This window comes from Ranitomeya imitator, chromosome 3, assembly GCF_032444005.1.
Source record: "Ranitomeya imitator isolate aRanImi1 chromosome 3, aRanImi1.pri, whole genome shotgun sequence".
Taxonomy (NCBI): domain Eukaryota; kingdom Metazoa; phylum Chordata; class Amphibia; order Anura; family Dendrobatidae; genus Ranitomeya; species Ranitomeya imitator.
Window position 1 is genome coordinate 438,207,292 of NC_091284.1, and position 19,009 is coordinate 438,226,300.

The 19,009-nt window shown below is 40.7% G+C and overlaps 1 protein-coding gene across 1 annotated transcript in view; it reads right to left on the reverse strand.

The window, feature by feature from the left end:
* The window catches only part of PPM1E (protein phosphatase, Mg2+/Mn2+ dependent 1E), a 314,700-nt gene that overhangs the window by 124,879 nt on the left and 170,812 nt on the right, over nt 1-19,009 (reverse strand). Inside the window, exon 2 of the mRNA XM_069757344.1 lies at nt 1,956-2,074. Coding sequence (XP_069613445.1) covers nt 1,956-2,074 — 119 coding nt within the window. The remainder of the gene's footprint in view (nt 1-1,955; nt 2,075-19,009) is intronic.

Consider the following 19,009-nt stretch of genomic DNA (forward strand, 5'->3'; position numbering starts at 1 on the left):
TGGTTTCATCAGACCATAGGACATTCTCCCAAAAATCCTCTGGATCATCCAAATGCTCTCTAGCAAACTTCAGACAGGCCCGGACATGTACTGGCTTAAGCAGTGGGACACGTCTGGCACTGCAGGATCTGAGTCCATGGTGGCGTAGTGTGTTACTTATGGTAGGCCTTGTTACATTGGTCCCAGCTCTCTGCAGTTCATTCACTAGGTCCCCCCGCGTGGTTCTGGGATTTTTGCTCACCGTTCTTGTGATAATTCTGACCCCACGGGGTGGGATTTTGCGTGGAGCCCCAGATCGAGGGAGATTATCAGTGGTCTTGTATGTCTTCCATTTTCTAATTATTGCTCCCACTGTTGATTTCTTCACTCCAAGCTGGTTGGCTATTGCAGATTCAGTCTCCCCAGCCTGGTGCATGGCTACAATTTTGTTTCTGGTGTCCTTTGACAGCTCTTTGGTCTTCACCATAGTGGAGTTTGGAGTCAGACTGTTTGAGGGTGTGCACAGGTGTCTTTTTATACTGATAACAAGTTTAAACAGGTGCCATTACTACAGGTAATGAGTGGAGGAAAGAGGAGACTCTTAAAGAAGAAGTTACAGGTTTGTGAGAGCCAGAAATCTTGATTGTTTGTTTCTGACCAAATACTTATTTTCCACCATAATATGCAAATAAAATGTTAAAAAAACAGACAATGTGATTTTCTGGATTTTTTTTTCTCAGTTTGTCTCCCATAGTTGAGGTCTACCTATGATGTAAATTACAGACGCCTCTCATCTTTTTAAGTGGTGGAACTTGCACTATTGCTGACTGACTAAATACTTTTTTGCCCCACTGTATTTTCCATAGAATAAATTACAACTTCAAAAAGCATCAAACAGACATGATAAAAAGGGAACGTGAAGTTTTTTTAATGTCCAAGGCACACACAAACTATTGATCCTTGCAGTTTTTACAAAATAAATCCACAGAACAGTCTCTAGGTAGATAGCCCTAATCTGTCTGTTTTATTCAAGTAACCATTTAAATGCAGTACAATGACATAGTAACATAGTAACATAGTAACATAGTTAGTAAGGCCGAAAAAAGACATTTGTCCATCCAGTTCAGCCTATATTCCATCATAATAAATACCCAGATCTACGTCCTTCTACAGAACCTAATTGTATGATACAATATTGTTCTGCTCCAGGAAGACATCCAGGCCTCTCTTGAACCCCCCGACTGAGTTCGCCATCACCACCTCCTCAGGCAAGCAATTCCAGATTCTCACTGCCCTAACAGTAAAGAATCCTCTTCTATGTTGGTGGAAAAACCTTCTCTCCTCCAGACGCAAAGAATGCCCCCTTGTGCCCGTCACCTTCCTTGGTATAAACAGATCCTCAGCGAGATATTTGTATTGTCCCCTTATATACTTATACATGGTTATTAGATCGCCCCTCAGTCGTCTTTTTTCTAGACTAAATAATCCTAATTTCGCTAATCTATCTGGGTATTGTAGTTCTCCCATCCCCTTTATTAATTTTGTTGCCCTCCTTTGTACTCTCTTTAGTTCCATTATATCCTTCCTGAGCACCGGTGCCCAAAACTGGACACAGTACTCCATGTGCGGTCTAACTAGGGATTTGTACAGAGGCAGTATAATGCTCTCATCATGTGTATCCAGACCTCTTTTAATGCACCCCATGATCCTGTTTGCCTTGGCAGCTGCTGCCTGGCACTGGCTGCTCCAGGTAAGTTTATCATTAACTAGGATCCCCAAGTCCTTCTCACTGTCAGATTTACCCAGTGGTTTCCCATTCAGTGTGTAATGGTGACATTGATTCCTTCTTCCCATGTGTATAACCTTACATTTATCATTGTTAAACCTTATCTGCCACCTTATCTGCCTCTGCATGACATAAAGATGCAAGATGTATTTAGAAAGTGCAATCTAAAGGTTAAGGATCATTTTCTTACGTATAATTCCTTCGGTGCCATCGACATGCTTTGGTACATAGTATGCAGACAGGTCGCTTTGCAGTATCTCATCAGCTGTTGCCCTTGCCAAAGCAGCCGCCAGAAAAGATGGGCAATTACTATAGAAAGAAGACAGAAAGAGACGTTAGTCAAACAGTCCTAACAAGTGATTTATTTTGTACGATTCCTGGAACTAGAGGGCAAAGGAAAACTGGCAAAATACAATTCCACAGTTATGCTCCATAACAAATTATATTACAGGTTAGCAGACTGCTCGACTTCTTCCAGGAGATTGAGTTATGGTTTCTATTCCTGACTCTCCCCATCATTCTTCAGAGAAATCAGATGTAGTCACAAGAGGACCGGCAGTTGCGAAGAATCGGATTGTTGCTGAAAGTTTTTAGGCATATCTAATATTGATGAGTGAGGCTCATTACCGTGAACTCGCTCTATTAGTGGCCCTCGTATACAATATTAGGTTAGACCTGTTTGTCTTCATCACTAATGTTCAGCACATTACCCAGGTTACTAAAGTGGCCATAGATGTGATCAGAATTTGGCCAATTGAAATAAGATGTAGAAATTGTTGGGATAACCATTATTTATAATGCTTTGAAAGGATATTAATTTTATCATCAGGTTTCAGCAAAACAGCAATGTTCCTCCAATGCTTTCTTTCTGTTCAACCTCGGTTCCAACGTTTAAGTTTCAGATGGCATTTTATTTCACATACGAGAAAAACAAACTGAGTGTCAATTATTTTCATCAGCGTTTAGTTATATTTTCATGTTTTTCTGGTATGTGAGATGAAAAAGTTTTTACACCTCCTCCTATGTAACAGTCCGTAAAAATCAGACCGTTCTAGAGAGCATCCAAGTGTTGTCAGAGTATTCGTTTATTACTTTTTACGGGCACGTAGACTTGCAGTGCCAATTTTGATCCAACATTCGGATCGATATTAGACATGTCTCCATGATTCTGCATGGACCATGGAACATTACGGGCATGTGAACAGCCTCATTCACGAGTATAGGTATGAGTGCTAGATGTGAATAACACAGCTAGCCCATGTATGCCAAAAGTGGACATTTGGATGAGGTCTAAGGCAAAAATCACACAATTTGGAGGGATAGACTTGCTGTTTTAGAATCAAGACACAAATCTGGCTGACTACAAGAGGACAACGGGATCAATAACTTATTGGGATCTGATGAAAAAGAGTTTTGGACACAATGGAGACACTTAGCACGAAGCCTTGGTAAAAACTAAAGGGGGAAATTTAATCAATCTGTGCCACTTTTGTGACATTAAAAATATGAAAATTCTAATGGCTATCATATTTGCACAATAATATCCAACTTTTCTTGCTTCTTGCCACTTTCTTAAAAATGACAATGAAAAGTGGATTGTGTTAACATACTAGGACATGGTTTACTTTAGTTTATCAGGTTTAGTTTAGACGTGTGTCTCTACATTTAGTGCATATTACTCCAATAAAGTATAGACTAAGATCAGATTCAGACGAGCATATGTAAAGTTGTCAGTTACTCATTCAGAAAAAAACAGGACAGTTCTTCATCCATATCGTCATCCTTTTGTCAGCTATTTTTACATCCTTATGACATTCGCATGACATCAACAATTAAAAGATTTTGCAAGACCGAATACAGTGTCTTATGATACTACAATCGATTCTGCAAATTTGGATGCCATACAGATGGGGTCCATATAGCATTTACTTCTTTCACAAATCCATTGAGATTAATGTTCAAGACTTGTCCAAAAAAATGGATCAGTAACTTTTTACACCCGGACCATCGGTCCACGTGTTCATTTGATCTACCCCAATAATTTGAACTGGTCCATATTCTATTGTACACACAGACATTAAAAGTCAACTCATCTGAACGAAAACGAAGACTTCTAACCCCAGTCAGAAAAAGTTTGCTGTGGGGTAAACAAGTAAAAAATAGGCCCAGTTTTTAACACATTTCCTTTTTTTAAACTTGCCATTTTATATTTTCTTTGACCTCTGGTTCAAGGTCAAAAAATTGCTTAATCTAAATATGGGTATAAAACACTGTATTATACAGGTCACAAACCAAGGAGCCAAACACTAAAAGAAACTTAGCAAATCTAACTAAATTACCGTACTTCATAAAATTCTGTAGTGTAAGGTTGTGTCAAGGGATCTCCAGAGCACGGGTCTCTGAATGACAGGAACACTAGCTGTTGTGTCACCTTCCCAGGTAACACTTTTAGAAGAAACCATGTTATTAAATAAAGGGTCTTCTGAGATCTATTGCTTATTTCTTTTTTATTTCCCCTGGGATCCATAAATAGTATTCAGTTCAAGAACTGCTTGAACATTTGCTTTTAGCAAAAAAGATGAAGTATCCTAGCTGGTCTTTGTAATTTCATCCAGCGACTACAGCAGGACTGTGACATTAGCAGAAGTCATTTCCCATATCGGCATCAGAGCTGTGTGACTGTGTCCTCCAGGCATGCATACATTACCAGACGAAGGGGCGCAAGCAGGTTTAAAAGACCTTCATTACAATAACACAAATAGCAATATATTTCACATACTGGAATTCATGCTCAGAAGAATCAAGGAAATATCCTCCGGAATAAAGTTTAAATATGTCATCATTTCTGGAAACCACAAGAACGAGACTGAAGATATCTCAATGTTAACTTTTCATAGGTAACATAAAATTCAATATGATTTTTAAAATATTAGCTACAACATATTCCATATTCTGATATTCCAAAAGGAAAAAAAAAAACGCTTTGTGGCTTTCTGGGATTTTTAACTAAGCTTTAGAAAAATGACTTACATTAATCTAAAGATTCCTTATGGCTACCCCAGTGACGTGACACTCATGAGTCACATTATCCAATCAATAACATGAGGATCATGAGTCACTGCATCAAATCAAAGCCCAATCACTTGGAAGTTTCAGGATTCGGGTTGTTTTTTATCGTTCCCAGTCACAGGCGATCACAAAAAAAAGTCAGATTTTCCATTCACTTCTCTCTCCTCTGATATGATCTAGGCTTGAGAAACGCTCACAATCCTGAGCCGAAACATTGTCATTTTGGGCAATTAAATAACCACATTTTTTCACCCTGAACTAGTGTGCTGCCTTTGTTTTTTTGTCTGTATATCAGAGGAGAAAGAAGCGGGATCCCCCGAGTCTCCCTGGTACCTCCGCCATCCCTGGATCCTCCTGCTCCGTCCCCCGGCCCTCAACACCATCTTCCAGGACGAAAATGGGGCCGACCGGTACCAGACAACAATAGCAGATTTTTCCTATTGGTTCATTTTGATCACAGTGATCAAAAGAAAAAACATAGTAAATCAAAGCCCCATTTGTCATCCCCTTAGTTGGATAAAAAAAATTAAATATATATTTTTATTTTTTCCTTTCTTTGCAGGTAGGGTTAGGGTTGGGGTTGTGGTTAGGGTTGTGTTAGGGTTAGGTTTGGGGCTAGGGTTAGAGTTGGGGTTAAGATTGTGGTGTTGGGGTTAGGGTAGTGTTATGGTTAGGGTTGTGGTTAAAGCTGTGTTAGGGTTGGAGTTAGAATTGGGGGTTTCCACTGTTTAGGCACATCAGGGGCTCTCCAAATGCGACATGGTGCCCACCATCGATTGCAGCAAAAAAAAAAAATATTTCTAAAATTGTGCGGATGTAAAGTTGACATGTGGGAAATGTTATTTATTAACTATTTTGTGTGATACGTCTCTCTGATTTAAGAGCACAAAATTAAAAGTTTGAAATTTTCAAAATGTTCCCCAAATTTACGTAACATGAAGTACAATATGTCACGAAAAAACATTCTCAGAATTAGTGGGATCCGTTGAAGCGCTCCAGAGCTATAACCTCATAAAGTGACACTAGTCAGAATTGTAAAAATTGGGTCGGTCACTAAGGGGTTAAATATCTCCCCCTACTAATGTTTCCTGATGGTGATAGACTTTGTTGGGTTCATTCACTTTGCTGTATTTTGTGTTGGTTGTAGTGGTTTTGTGTGATTCCCACATAGGGCAGTATGGTGGCGTAGTGGTTAGCACTGCAGCCTTGCAGCGCTGGGGTCCTGGGTTCTAATCCCACCCAGGACAACATCTGCAAAGAAATTGTATGTTCTACATACATGCTCTTTGTTTGCGTGGGTTTCCTCCGGGTTCTCCAGTTTCCTCCCACATTCCAAAGACATACTGATAGGGAATCTAGATTGTGAGCCCCAACGGGGACAACAATGATGTGTAAACTGTAAAGCGCTGCGGAATATGTTAATCTTTAAAAATAAAGATTATTATTATTATACCTTAGGGAACTGCTACTATTGCAATCATAGGAGCTGATAAGGACATTTTATTATTATTCATTTTTATAGCGCCATTTATTCCATGGTGCTTTACATTCAGGGTAATCCGCTATTGATTGGGGTTGCCATTGAGTTATCGAAGGGTGCCAACCTCTGTGGTCAGGCAGGGACAGACCAGGGTCAGAGAAGGGCTTTTCCTAATCTGAACAGGAACCTGATAGATTCAGGTATACATCTCCCTGGTAAGTTTGTTACTCGTGTGAATGTGCTTTGGCAGTCATAACAGTAATGGATTTGAAGGAATAAAAGGCGCCTCTTTATATTCCAGATACAAATGTGTACTCCTATTAACCAACATGGGGACATTTAATATTGTGTCATTTGGCTAATATGACAGATCAAAGCTCAAAGAACATTGCAGACTCAATAGCAAGCAGAAAATTGTATTCATGAAAACAAGCATTTCCTCAAGTGATGCCCCTGCTGTCATTGATCCCAGAACACTAAGGAAAGATGCAGCACTTATTACAAAGGGCGTGATGCCTAGGTAGGAGGCTTGCATTCCTCTTTTTTTTTTTTTCCTTCCTGGGCCCAGTAATAATGGGTTATCCAATAGTGAGCTACCTCTAACTATACCAATAAAGTGAAACAATTATAAGATGACCGCTAACTTTGCCGTTAGGCCTAATGTATGGTACAACTGAAAATATGTCAAGCAAAATCTGGACGGATAAAGGGTTTGGTCTTCTTAAAAAAGGGTTTTTTTTGTCATTTTAAAGATGTCTCACTGTAAATGTTTTCCATTTTATCAACTGTGTAATTATTAGCAATAAAGTAGTCATACAACTGAATTGAGAATGCAGAAAAAAATATCTAATAATGACACAACAATTATAGACTAATTGACCAAGTTACAAAAAAAGAAAATCGGGAGTTCCCCATAAGTAAATCTTGCACGTTGCTAAAAATAAGGAATAACCAGCAAATGTCAGCATCATGGCTTTAGGTCTCATCAATTTCCGCCTGCCTAGCATTTTTGTTGCTTTTTCAAAACTGATTCATTGCCACTAAAGACCTCATTAGGGAAGTAAATTGTTTGCTAGTGCATTCTTTTAGGTTATAAATGCGGAGTGGGTGTTACATAACACTCTTACTGCAGCATTTTTAACCTGCTGGGGAGAAAATTATGATGGACATTTTCCATCAATTAGTAGCTATGATAAAATAAAATAAAAAGATTATATTTAATTCAGTCATTCCACCCATTCCATCTATATACTGTATGTAGGTATGCTGCAGTCATACTGCCGATATCCTTATACTGTGCACATAAGAAAAAAAAATCTAAATGTTCCTGATTCATTGTACCAACTGTCTCAGAATATAAGGATTTGCTCCAAGCATCAACTGATTGCCGTGGATATTGGCCAGGAGAGCAGATCTACCAATTTTGTGCCATGATGTGTTCTAAATATGACAAACAAAAAAATTATGTCAAATAAATTGTTTCTACTGTTCAATAATCTAGATTACATTATTTTTTGCTCAAATAATTTTCTTTTTATCAATTTCTTTCATACTCATGTATTATGTGAAGTGCATCATGAATTATAATTTCTCTTATTAGGACCCCTACTGCCATAAGGCAGGATGAGTATCCCACCTACATTGGTGGTCTGAGATATCTACTCCACCTGAGATCCCCACCAAAAACCTTTACTTTGAAATGCTGCATGGAGAGAGTGATAATATGTAGTGCAGGCTCAGGAGCTGAGCCCACGCCATATGTAGCAGATGTCAGCTATGTTACATAGAAATTAGTGATGAGCAAATCTGCTCAGATAACGTGCTATCCAACCATGCTTGGGTGTTATCCAAACATCTTGGGCATGCTTGGATAATAAGGTCGAGTCCAGCAGCTTCATGATTCATGGCTGTTAGACAGCCTGATCACATGCAGGGATTGCCCGTTTGCTAGGCAATCTCCTCATGTGTTGTGGCTGTCTAACAGCCGCAAATCATGCAGCCACTGGAACTCAAACATATTATCCAAGCATGCCCAAGATGTTTGGATAACACCCAAGCATGGTTGGATAGCACGTTATCCGAGCCTGTTCACTCCTCACCAATAGACCTGTGTCACTAACAGCAATGGCTAGAGCGGTGTTCAGATTCATGTTAACTATTTAACAGCAACCATGGGGCATTCATGGGTTGCCTTTTTAACAAGGGGTATGCTGAAGATCCCTGTTGCTGCTATTTGGGCTCTCCTGTGAAGTTAAAGAGAACCTGTCACCCCCAATGATCGAAGGTGAGCTAAGCCCACCAGCATCAGGGGCTTATCTACAGCATTCTGTAATGCTGTAGATAAGCCCCCCGATGTATGCTGAAAGATGAGAAAAAGAGGTTAGATTATACTCACCCGGGGCGGTCCCGGTCCAGATCTGGTCCGATGAGTGTCGCGGTCCGGTCCAGGGTCTCCCATCTTCTTACGTCCTCTTCTTGTATTCACACTGTGGCTGTTGAGGGCAGAGCAAAGTACTCCAGTGCGCAGGTACAGGGAAAGGTCAGAGAGGCCTGGGTGAGTATAATCTAACCTCTTTTTCTCATCTTTCAGGATACATCGGGGGCTTATCTACAGCATTACAGAATGCTGTAGGTAAGTCCCTGATGCTTGTGGGCTTAGCTCACCTTCGATTTTGAGGGCGACAGGTTCCATTTAAGCCACAGGTTGAGTCTGTGAAAGTCGTACAGACTGCAATACTATGGTACTGTAGTATACAGAACAAGTGATCAGACAAGCGCAAGTTCCAGTTCTCTAAGGGGACTAATAAAGAAATTAAAGAGAATTTAAAAAAAGTTTCTAAACATATTAAAAAAACAAAACAGTAACTGTAATCACCCCCCTTTTCCCAGTTACAAATGAAGAAATTCCAAAAATAAACAAATTTAGTATAACATCTGTCTATGCAAATATTAAATTGTTTAACCCCTATAGTAAGTGACAAAAAAAGAAAAGAAAATCAAACACCAGAACTGCAGGTATTTGCCACCTAGCTCAATTAATAAAATGCAATAAAAAGTGATCAAAATGTTGTATATATATCCCAAATTCATATACTTAAGTATCTCAGTTCACATTGCAAAACAATAAGCCCTAACACTTGGTCAAAATTAATATAAAAACATTACGGATCTTGGAAAATGGTGACAAAAACCAACATTTTATTTATTTATTTTACAAACTTCTGGATTTTTTTTTTCCATTACTAAAAAAATTAAAAAAAAAAATAGTATAATCTATGCAAGTTTAGGATTACCAAACTGTAATTGTACAGAAATCGAAAATCAAATTTCCAGATTATTATTACAATACAAAGATGGCTGTAAGAACAAAACCACAAAACATTGGTGGAACTACATTTATTCACCTTGGAATTATACTGAACTGCAGGTAGGGAAGCCATTTCAATTTTTTGCCTCTCTATGATGAGGAACATGTCTGCTTTGGGGCGGCCTGTGAGCAGGTCTTTCCTTGGCTTCTCTGGCTAAGGCCTGTCCCACATGTCCAGATAATTCCGGTACCGGGAAAATCGGTACCGGAATTATCCGTGTGTCCGTGTGCTTATGTAGCACATCAGTGTGGCACACGTGCGGCAGCCGTGTGCCGCCCGTGTGCCGACTGAGGACCACACGGACTGTGCAGGAGACAGCGCTACAGTTAAGCGCTGTCCCCTGCGTGCGGTATTGAAGCCGGTATTCATCCCTTCTTCCCAGCAGCGTCCGCTGGAGAGAAGGAATGAATAATCTTTTTTTTTTCTTTTTCCTTAAAAATAAAGTTTGGGTGTCCCCTAAAACCGCCTCCCATCCCCCGTGCGTTCCCCCCCCCCCCCCCCGCTTGCCAGAGGAGACATCGCTGGGCTGGGTGTCGGTGAGTATTTCCTGGCAAGCGGGGGGGGCGCACAGGGGATGGAAGGCGGGAGGGGACACACGAACTTTATTTTTAAGGGAAAAAAAAAAAGATTATTCATTCCTTCTCTCCAGCGAACGCTGCTGGGAAGAAGGGATGAATTCCGGCTTCAGCACCACATGCGGGGGGGACAGCGCTTACAGTAGAGCTGTCTCCTGCACGGCACACGGACAGCATCCGTGTGCGGTACGGGTTTTACACGGACCCATTGATTTTAATGGGTCCATGTGATCCGTGCGTTCCCACAAACACTAACATGTCTCCGTGTTTTTCAGATGGACACACGGTCCGTGAAAACACACTGACATGTGCAGAGACACATTGATTTTAATGTGTCTACGTGAGTCAGTGTCTCCGGTACGTGAGGAAACTGTCACCTCACATACCGGAGCCACTGACGTGTGAAACCGGCCTTAGAGCAAGAAGATATTACTTAGCTGCAAACTTCTAACACGGATTACACAAGAACCACAAGACTGATTTTTTCACCCCAGGTATCATTTTAATCAGTGTAACACTGCCAACCTGAGAGTGCCTCTAGTTTACTTAGCAAAATCCTGCTGACAGGTTCGCTTTAAGTGCCAGAATAATGTAGAGAGGAGATATATTGTTGCCTATTGCACAGCAGATCGGAGGTTGGAGGACTTGGAATCTGAATTCTCCTTTGGTGAGTAATATGCTTTAACAATTATTTTTACACTGATCAAAAGAAGTGTCCAGACAAAGTTAGAGCTCCACTGGAGTGATAATTAGGTCTCTATCCTTGGTCATCATACAACGCAGAATCCCAAAATCTACCAGAAAACACATCAAACTAATTTTTGTACCATTCACCTTTGTTAAAAATGTTAAATTGAACTTTTTTCATGTCTGAGTCATAGCTACATCATACGCACTTCATTCTAGCCCATAATAGATATTCATCTAGCATCATCATGGAATCACTGGACAGTATCGCCACTAAAGCGGAAAATGTATACACAGTAATCATTGCTATAGTTACGCGATCTGACCCCAGATCACATCCAAACTCCATACATTGTCAGAATCCTCCTACGCTCTTCATAAAACTAAATATAACAGACAAAAGCAAGCAATATTTTCTCAAGGCTTTGCATGAAAATCTTACGTGGATGCAGACGCAGATAAAGCTCTAAATATAGCAGCTACGTGGCCTTGAACTATTATGTTCCACATATATAGCCTGCATCTCATGTATAAAACTAGAACCACTGTACCTTTCCTGATTTTCTGAATTTCGGTATTAATCAACATTTTGAATTACAAAACAATAAGGCTTTTAGCATTTTAGCCTTTATATATTCCATTTGTCAGAATATTAATTAGGATGAAGCTCAGAAACAAACAATTGTTCCTGCAAGTTCTGCATCACCCCTTGCCTCTCCTCGTCTTTCAGGGGTGTTGCACACATATTTTAAATTGACCATTAAATGCCAAGTACTATGTTTGTAGATCTTAATACTGGGAATAGACGGAAAGTTTCCATTAACTCTTTGCTTATAATACTGTAATGGGGTTGATTTATTTGGATGTTGATGTTCGACAGAAGCCCTTTATGTAGGACTATAGAGTGATAGGCCATGTTTGATATTACATGTAGTGGCACCTGGTAGAAGAATGGTTGGCCATTTAGGCTTGGCGGAAGGTACACAAGAGTACATAGATGTCGGCTCAACAACTTTACTCACTAAGAAGGAAGGAGCCCGATGGTACATAGTCTTACATGAGGCAACAAACTTAATAGTAACATCAGTCTCGCAAGAGGGAACAGTTTTGACTTTTGACTTGAACAGAAGTAAACAATTGTCACTGTCCCCGTCTTCATACATATAGTTACATAGTTATTACATAGTTATTTAGGTTGAAGGAAGACTATATGTCCATCTAGTTCAACCCATAGCCTAACCTAACATGCCCTAACATGTTGATCCAGAGGAAGGCAAAAAAAACCCATGTGGCAAAGAGTAAGCTCCACATTGGGGAAAAAAATTTCTTCCCGACTCCACATACGGCAATCAGACTAGTTCCCTGGATCAACGCCCTATCAAGGAATCTAGTGTATATACCCTGTAACATTATACTTTTCCAGAAAGGTATCCAGTCCCCTCTTAAATTTAAGTAATGAATCACTCATTACAACATCATACGGCAGAGAGTTCCATAGTCTCACTGCTCTTACAGTAAAGAATCCGCGTCTGTTATTATGCTTAAACCATGAAGAGGAAGTGAGAACAGCTGCAGCCCGGACATCCTCTTTATGTTCAATTTATACAAAGGCGGGGACAGTGACGCCAGAACTGATTGGGTGCTCGCGTCACATGTCGCAACACTGCACGAGATCCCAGAGGAGAGCGAGTGCCAACACCGCTGGAATGGGAAGTGAGTATTAGCTGCCTTATTTTATCAGGGCCAGACATTTAGATCAAGAAGGGGTTGTTCTAGTAGTGTACAATCCCTTTAAGAAATTAACTAGCACACAAATCCATATGACTGCAAAACAGGGCCAGGGCAAGAGCTTGACACTACCTTGGCGTCTCACATAAAAGAAAGTATAGGAGTCGCATAAATTGATTCTTTATTACAGCTATTTTATAAACGTATACTGCTTGTATAAAATCATAACGCTCCAATGCGATGCGGATTCGCTTGTCTCATGTGCCACCATGAACAAAGGCCTATGCTAAATGGGGAACACAATACAAACTATACGCTCACCTCAGCATTCACTAGGTCAGTTCACCCTAACATATTATTACAGAGACATTATTTTCATGTCTTTTGTTGTTTAGCACTCTGAATTAATAGTATTACTAGCTCGGATTATTTAAAAACTTGGATTATTTAATCCCTTCACTCCAAAGTAGCTTTTCGATTCCCCCCTTCTTTCAACAGCCATAGCTTTTTTTTTTACTTTTCAAGCCATATAGCCATATGAGGGCTTGCTTTGTTTTTTTCAGAACAAGTTGTACTTCTGAATGACATCATTCATATTGCCACGTAGTGTACCGGAAAACAGGAAACAAATTCCAAGAGTGGTGAAACTGCAAACCCCCCCCCACCCCCCAAAAAAAAAAAAAAAAAAACAGCAATTCCACAATGGTTTTTTATTTACCATGTTCAATTTATGGTAAAACTGACCTGGCACGATGGGTCTATAGGTCAGTACAAGTATGCTGAAACCGAACATTTATTTAACTTTTATTCAAGCGGTGAAATTTTTTTTTGAAATTTGTAAAAAAAAAAAAAAAAAAAAAAAATTGCCTTTTTTGCCATTTTCTGAGACTCATAACATTGTAACGTTCTCATTTTTCGGGATCTGAGGATGTATGAGGGTTTATTTGTTTTTGAGCCATGAGTTGACATTTTTTACTGATACTGTTTTGGCGTAGATACAACATTTTGGTCTCTTTTTATTGCAATGTTGCGGATATCAAAAAAAGAAACTCTGGTGATTTCATTTTTTTACATTACGCCACCTATCAATCAGATTAATTTAACATTTTGATAGATAGGACAACGCGGAGATACCAGAAATAAAATGAGTTCCACAACTGGATGTGTTAATAAAATATGTTTCTGTCCCGAGATAATCTTATAGATGTGCCCCTGTGCAATCCAAGATCTATTGATTATAGTGTACTTTGTTCGTGAGAAAACCCCTTCAACTCTCATTATAATTACTGTCATTTCAGAAGCACGTGCAGCAGAATGTCTATTTCGGTCTCTAGCTCCTCCCTCCCTCTACATAGAACCTTATGAGCACCAACTGCCTTCTCCTATCTCAGTAATGGGAATGCCAGTTTTCCCTGAAAGCAGATTTTATCAATGAGAATTTTGAGAATGAATGATTTGCTAATGATATACAGTATATTACAAAGTTTGTTATTTTCATGTGTACTATTACGTGGGGAAAAGAAACATTTAAAACAGTTAATCATTAGTGAAAAGCTTCAGGATTCTCAAACAAACATTCAACATTTGACCTTCAGTCTTGAGAAGAGCTTTGGGATGGGCTCTTGTACAAGGTAATTACCTCCGTGTCCTAACCTCTGCCTGCCTGTCCTCTTGTATTCAGTCTTTCTTCTTTTCCCATTCTACATTGACGTGTTTTATTCAACAACAATACATCGTATGACAGACACCTCTTGAAGTATTTCCCCCAAAGTTGCCGGGCTCAACCGCGTGTCACAGGTTCAGAACCATTATCAGTTGGTGATAGGATGCCAACTATTTTTTGGTGAAGCACACAAAAAGAATCATGTACTTGAGATATAGAAAATGCTTTTAACGGAAAAGCATCTGGACCAATTCCCAGTACAGGAGCGTCCACAGCATAAGCATGTTGAGAGAAAAAGTGTTACTTTTGCGAATATCTTATTGCAAATGTAAAAGAGCGAGAAACATTGTGTCTGTAATTGAAAAGAATATATTGGTAATTTGGATAAAAATATGAAATGGTGCATATCAATAAAGGGTCATTTGTAAATGAAAAAATCTAATTTTGTATTAGCGATCCTGTTTGAACCGCACCTAAAGGGAAATCGGACAGTAGGTTTTGACACCTCATCTAAGAGCAGCGTAATGTAGGCAAAGAGAAGCTGAATCCAATGATGTATCAATTCGTATACTGGGTGTAGCGGTTCTGTCACACTCAGTTCTTAGATTTATATTGAAGCAGAACTGAGAAAGCTAACCCCACCCACACCACAGCTAATCCCGCCAATACCACAGCTAACCCCACCCACACCACAGCTAATCCCGCCAATACCACTGCTAACCCCACCCACACCACAGCTAATCCCCGCCAATACCACTGCTGACCTCACCCACACTACAGCTAATCCCACCAATACCACAGCTAACCCCACCCACACCACAGCTAATCCCACCAATACCACTGCTAACCCCACCCACAGCTAATCCCACCAATACCACTGCTGACCTCACCCACACTACAGCTAATCCCACCAATACCACAGCTAACCCCACCCACACCACAGCTAATCCCGCCAATACCACTGCTAACCCCACCCACAGCTAATCCCACCAATACCACTGCTGACCTCACCCACACTACAGCTAATCCCGCCAATACCACAGCTAACCCCACCCACACCACAGCTAATCCCACCAATACCACTGCTAACCCCACCCACACCACAGCTAATCCCGCCAATACCACAGATAACCCCACCCACACCACAGCTAATCCCACCAATACCACAGCTAACCCCACCCACACCAAACTCTCTATGTATAAAGTCCATAGACTGGGAGCTGCTGATCACAGTGGGAGGGGGCATTTCCAGACTAGTGTAGACTGGCAATGTTAACTTCTTAGTGATAAGTCCTTCACAGTTAGTAAACAGCACAAACTTTGACAAGTGACACATCCCTGAATTCTTTGTCTCAGCCTCTATCTCCTGCTGTCTTCAGATTTACTTAGCAAAAACCTGCTGAGATTCCCTTTAACAGAACATTAGAAAATTTATTTTCTCTCCACCCACTACAGAAAAGTGATTTTCAGTAAAGATGAATGAACACATGAGTAAAAAATTATTACACCGACTGTTCCTTTAAACATCCATTCTAATTGATTTGTTAATTTATTTAATTAAAAAAATGGGGGGTGAAACATGGAAAACTTGGAGAAACTAATCATCATGAGATTTTCATCAATAAGCTGACTTATTGTTATTACACTATGCAAACTAGTACCACCCAGGGTTCACAATACGTCTGCAATATGGTAATAAGTTAGGGCTACTAGGGTGTATCTTACAAATGGGGGTTGCCAGCCACTAGTGATGGCAACAGCCAAGTCTGTGATGGCAACAGCCAAGAAGAAGAAAGCCAAGAGCGAGGGATATTTATTGACAATGGTATCTGTATGAATGTGGCGGTTCGGACTGGAGCGTGCGGGTGCATGTATTTCTATACAGCTGAACGCTCCAGTCCGAACCGCCGCATTCGGACTGGAGCGCTCAGCTGCATAGAAATACATGCACCCGCACGCTCCAGTCCCGAGTGCCGGCGGCAGTGTCGGGTGTTGATGCGAGAGACTCGCGTGAGTTTCTCGCATCACACTTGCAAGTATGACCCCGGCCTCATAGTGGAGATAAGGGATTACTCATTGTTACATTTATTAGCACACTAGATTTTGCATTTCTGTGTACAACCAGAGTTTTCATTTGGATAGCGGATTAGATTTACAGCTGAATACAGAAACAGGCAAGTGGAGAGAATGCACTATGAAAATCCAAAATATCACTGCAGAAGGGGTTAGAGAGGAACTATCACCAGTCAAAAAAGTGGTATTTTCTACCGCTATTCCCCTGAGTATTCTTTCTTTTTAAATCTACTATATAGTAACCAGAGTTGTGGGGTCTTTTTATTTAGTGAAGTTTTTATGGTCTGCCAAGGGTGGCGATGTTGATAATAAAGATACTCCCTCAGAATTCTGCGAGCCATACCCATTTAGAATAGACCATAAAAACAGCAGTAAATAAAAAAGGCCCGTATGTCTGGAACCAAGATATGATAAAGATTAAAAAATACAACAAAAACTGGACTACTAAGGGGAGCACTAGGAATAAAATTAGAGCAAAAATGGCAAATTTTGACCCATATTTAGAATTGAGAGTCCTCAGTGGTTGATATCTTTTAATGGCTAAATGAAAAGATGGTAACAAATTGCAAGCTTTCGAGACTACTCCCTCTCCTGATGAAGGGACCTGAGTAGTCTCGAAAGCTTGCAATTTGTTACCATATTTTCAGTTAGCCATTAAGGCTGTGTGCACACATTGCAGATTTTTCGCGTTTTTTCACGTTTTTTCCAGATAAAAACGCTATAAAACCGCAAAAAAACGCATACAATAAGCATCCCATCATTTAGAATGAAATCTGCATGTTTTGTGCACATGATGCAGTTTTTTTTTCGCAAAAAAAACACATCGCGGTAAAAACCGCAGCATGTTCATTAATTTTGCGGGTTTTTTTGCGAATTTCCCACTACAAAATGCATTGAGAAGTGTCCAGAAAAAAACGCGGCAAAACCGCAGCAAAAACGCATGCCGTTTTCTTGCGGATTTCTTGCAGAAAAAACCCAGTTTTTCTCAGGAATTTTCTGCGAGAAATCCTGTATGTGTGCACATAACCTTTAAGGTATCAACCACTGAGGACTCAATTCTAAATATTTTTCTATCCACTGGCTAACACGGTACCAAGATATATATCTTTCCTGTATCAATTGTGACCCAGTGAAAGGTTCTCTTTAAGGCTGGGTTCACACTGTGTTGTGTGAACCCGTTTAACGGACTATGTTACACCGCGGCATAACGCGGTGTAACGTAGTCCGTTAACGCTGCCATTACTTTCAATGGCGAACGCATCGCTAGCGCACGCCCACAATAGGCGTGCGCTAGCGATGTGCCGTCATTGAGTGACGGACCCGAGACACGGGATGCAGCTTTTCCGGGTCCGTCACTGCTAGCACAGATGGAGCTAGCAGATGCTCCATCTGCGCTAGCGCAGTGCCAAAGTCAGCACTTGCGTTAGTGCAGTCCGTTTAACCCCTAGACTTAGGGGTAAAGAAAAGAAAATACCGTAATTAAAACATGAGGCGTATAAAATATTTTTGAGATTCTAAATTAATGAAAAATTATTTAGTACTTATGGAGCACATATGATGAGATTTCTGTAGGGACTGCTAAAATATATGTTTGATCAGGCTGCCTTGTCCTTGTATTGTGACTGCACAGCTCATGCTCACCACTGGAAAGCCAGCAACATAGTGTTCCTATGGCACTGTTTGCACGCCATGCCAGTATTCACTCAGTACTCCCACATATCCTGTTCTTATTTGCACAGTGTTCTAGTGAAACACTGTGCCAGTTCCTTCTCCATTCCGGTGGCAGTTTGTAAACTCACGGCCTGCAGTTCCCTTTATTAGAATAGGTTAACACACAACGTCTCTTTTGTTTCAAGCGTGTTTCGCAAGAGCAAGAAACAAAAATTAATCTTCCTTGGCTGAGCAACTGGCACACAATGGATTACTCTGTAGAAGCCTGTGTGGATTTACATAGAACAGACAAATCTTAATTTTCATCACAGACTGTGGCATCTGAAGATCCATTAAGGCTACTTTCACACTAGCGTCGTAATCTCCCCGTCGCAATGCGTCGGGCAGAGATTCCGACGCTAGCGTTTAACGCACTGTACAACGGAGGCAGCGGATGCATTTCTCCGGCGCATCCGCTGCCCCATTGTGAGGTGCGGGGAGGTGGGGGCGGAGTTCCGGCCGCGCATGCGCGGTCGGAAAAAGCGGTCCGTCAGGAGCAAAAAACGTTACATGTAACGTTTTTTGCTCCCAGCGGTCCGCCACAACACGGAGCAACCGTCTGGCAAAAAACGCCAGTGTGAAAGTAGCCTTACACTGAAAGATCATAAACGAGGGTCCCTAGGACTCCTCAGACACAATCGAGCAGAGTAAGGCCGGCCTCACACTCAGCGTATAAAAGTACTGTCCGTTATTTACGGCCATAAAACGCAAAAAAGTCCCCAAAATAGTAGTCCGTATGTCATCTGTAGGCAGGGTGTGTCAGCATATTTTGCTCATGGCATCCTCCGTATATAATCTGTATGGCATCCGTACTGCGAGATTTTCTTCTCGCAGGCTTGCAAAACCGACATACGGACATACAATGGATCCATGGACTCAAATAATCGTAAA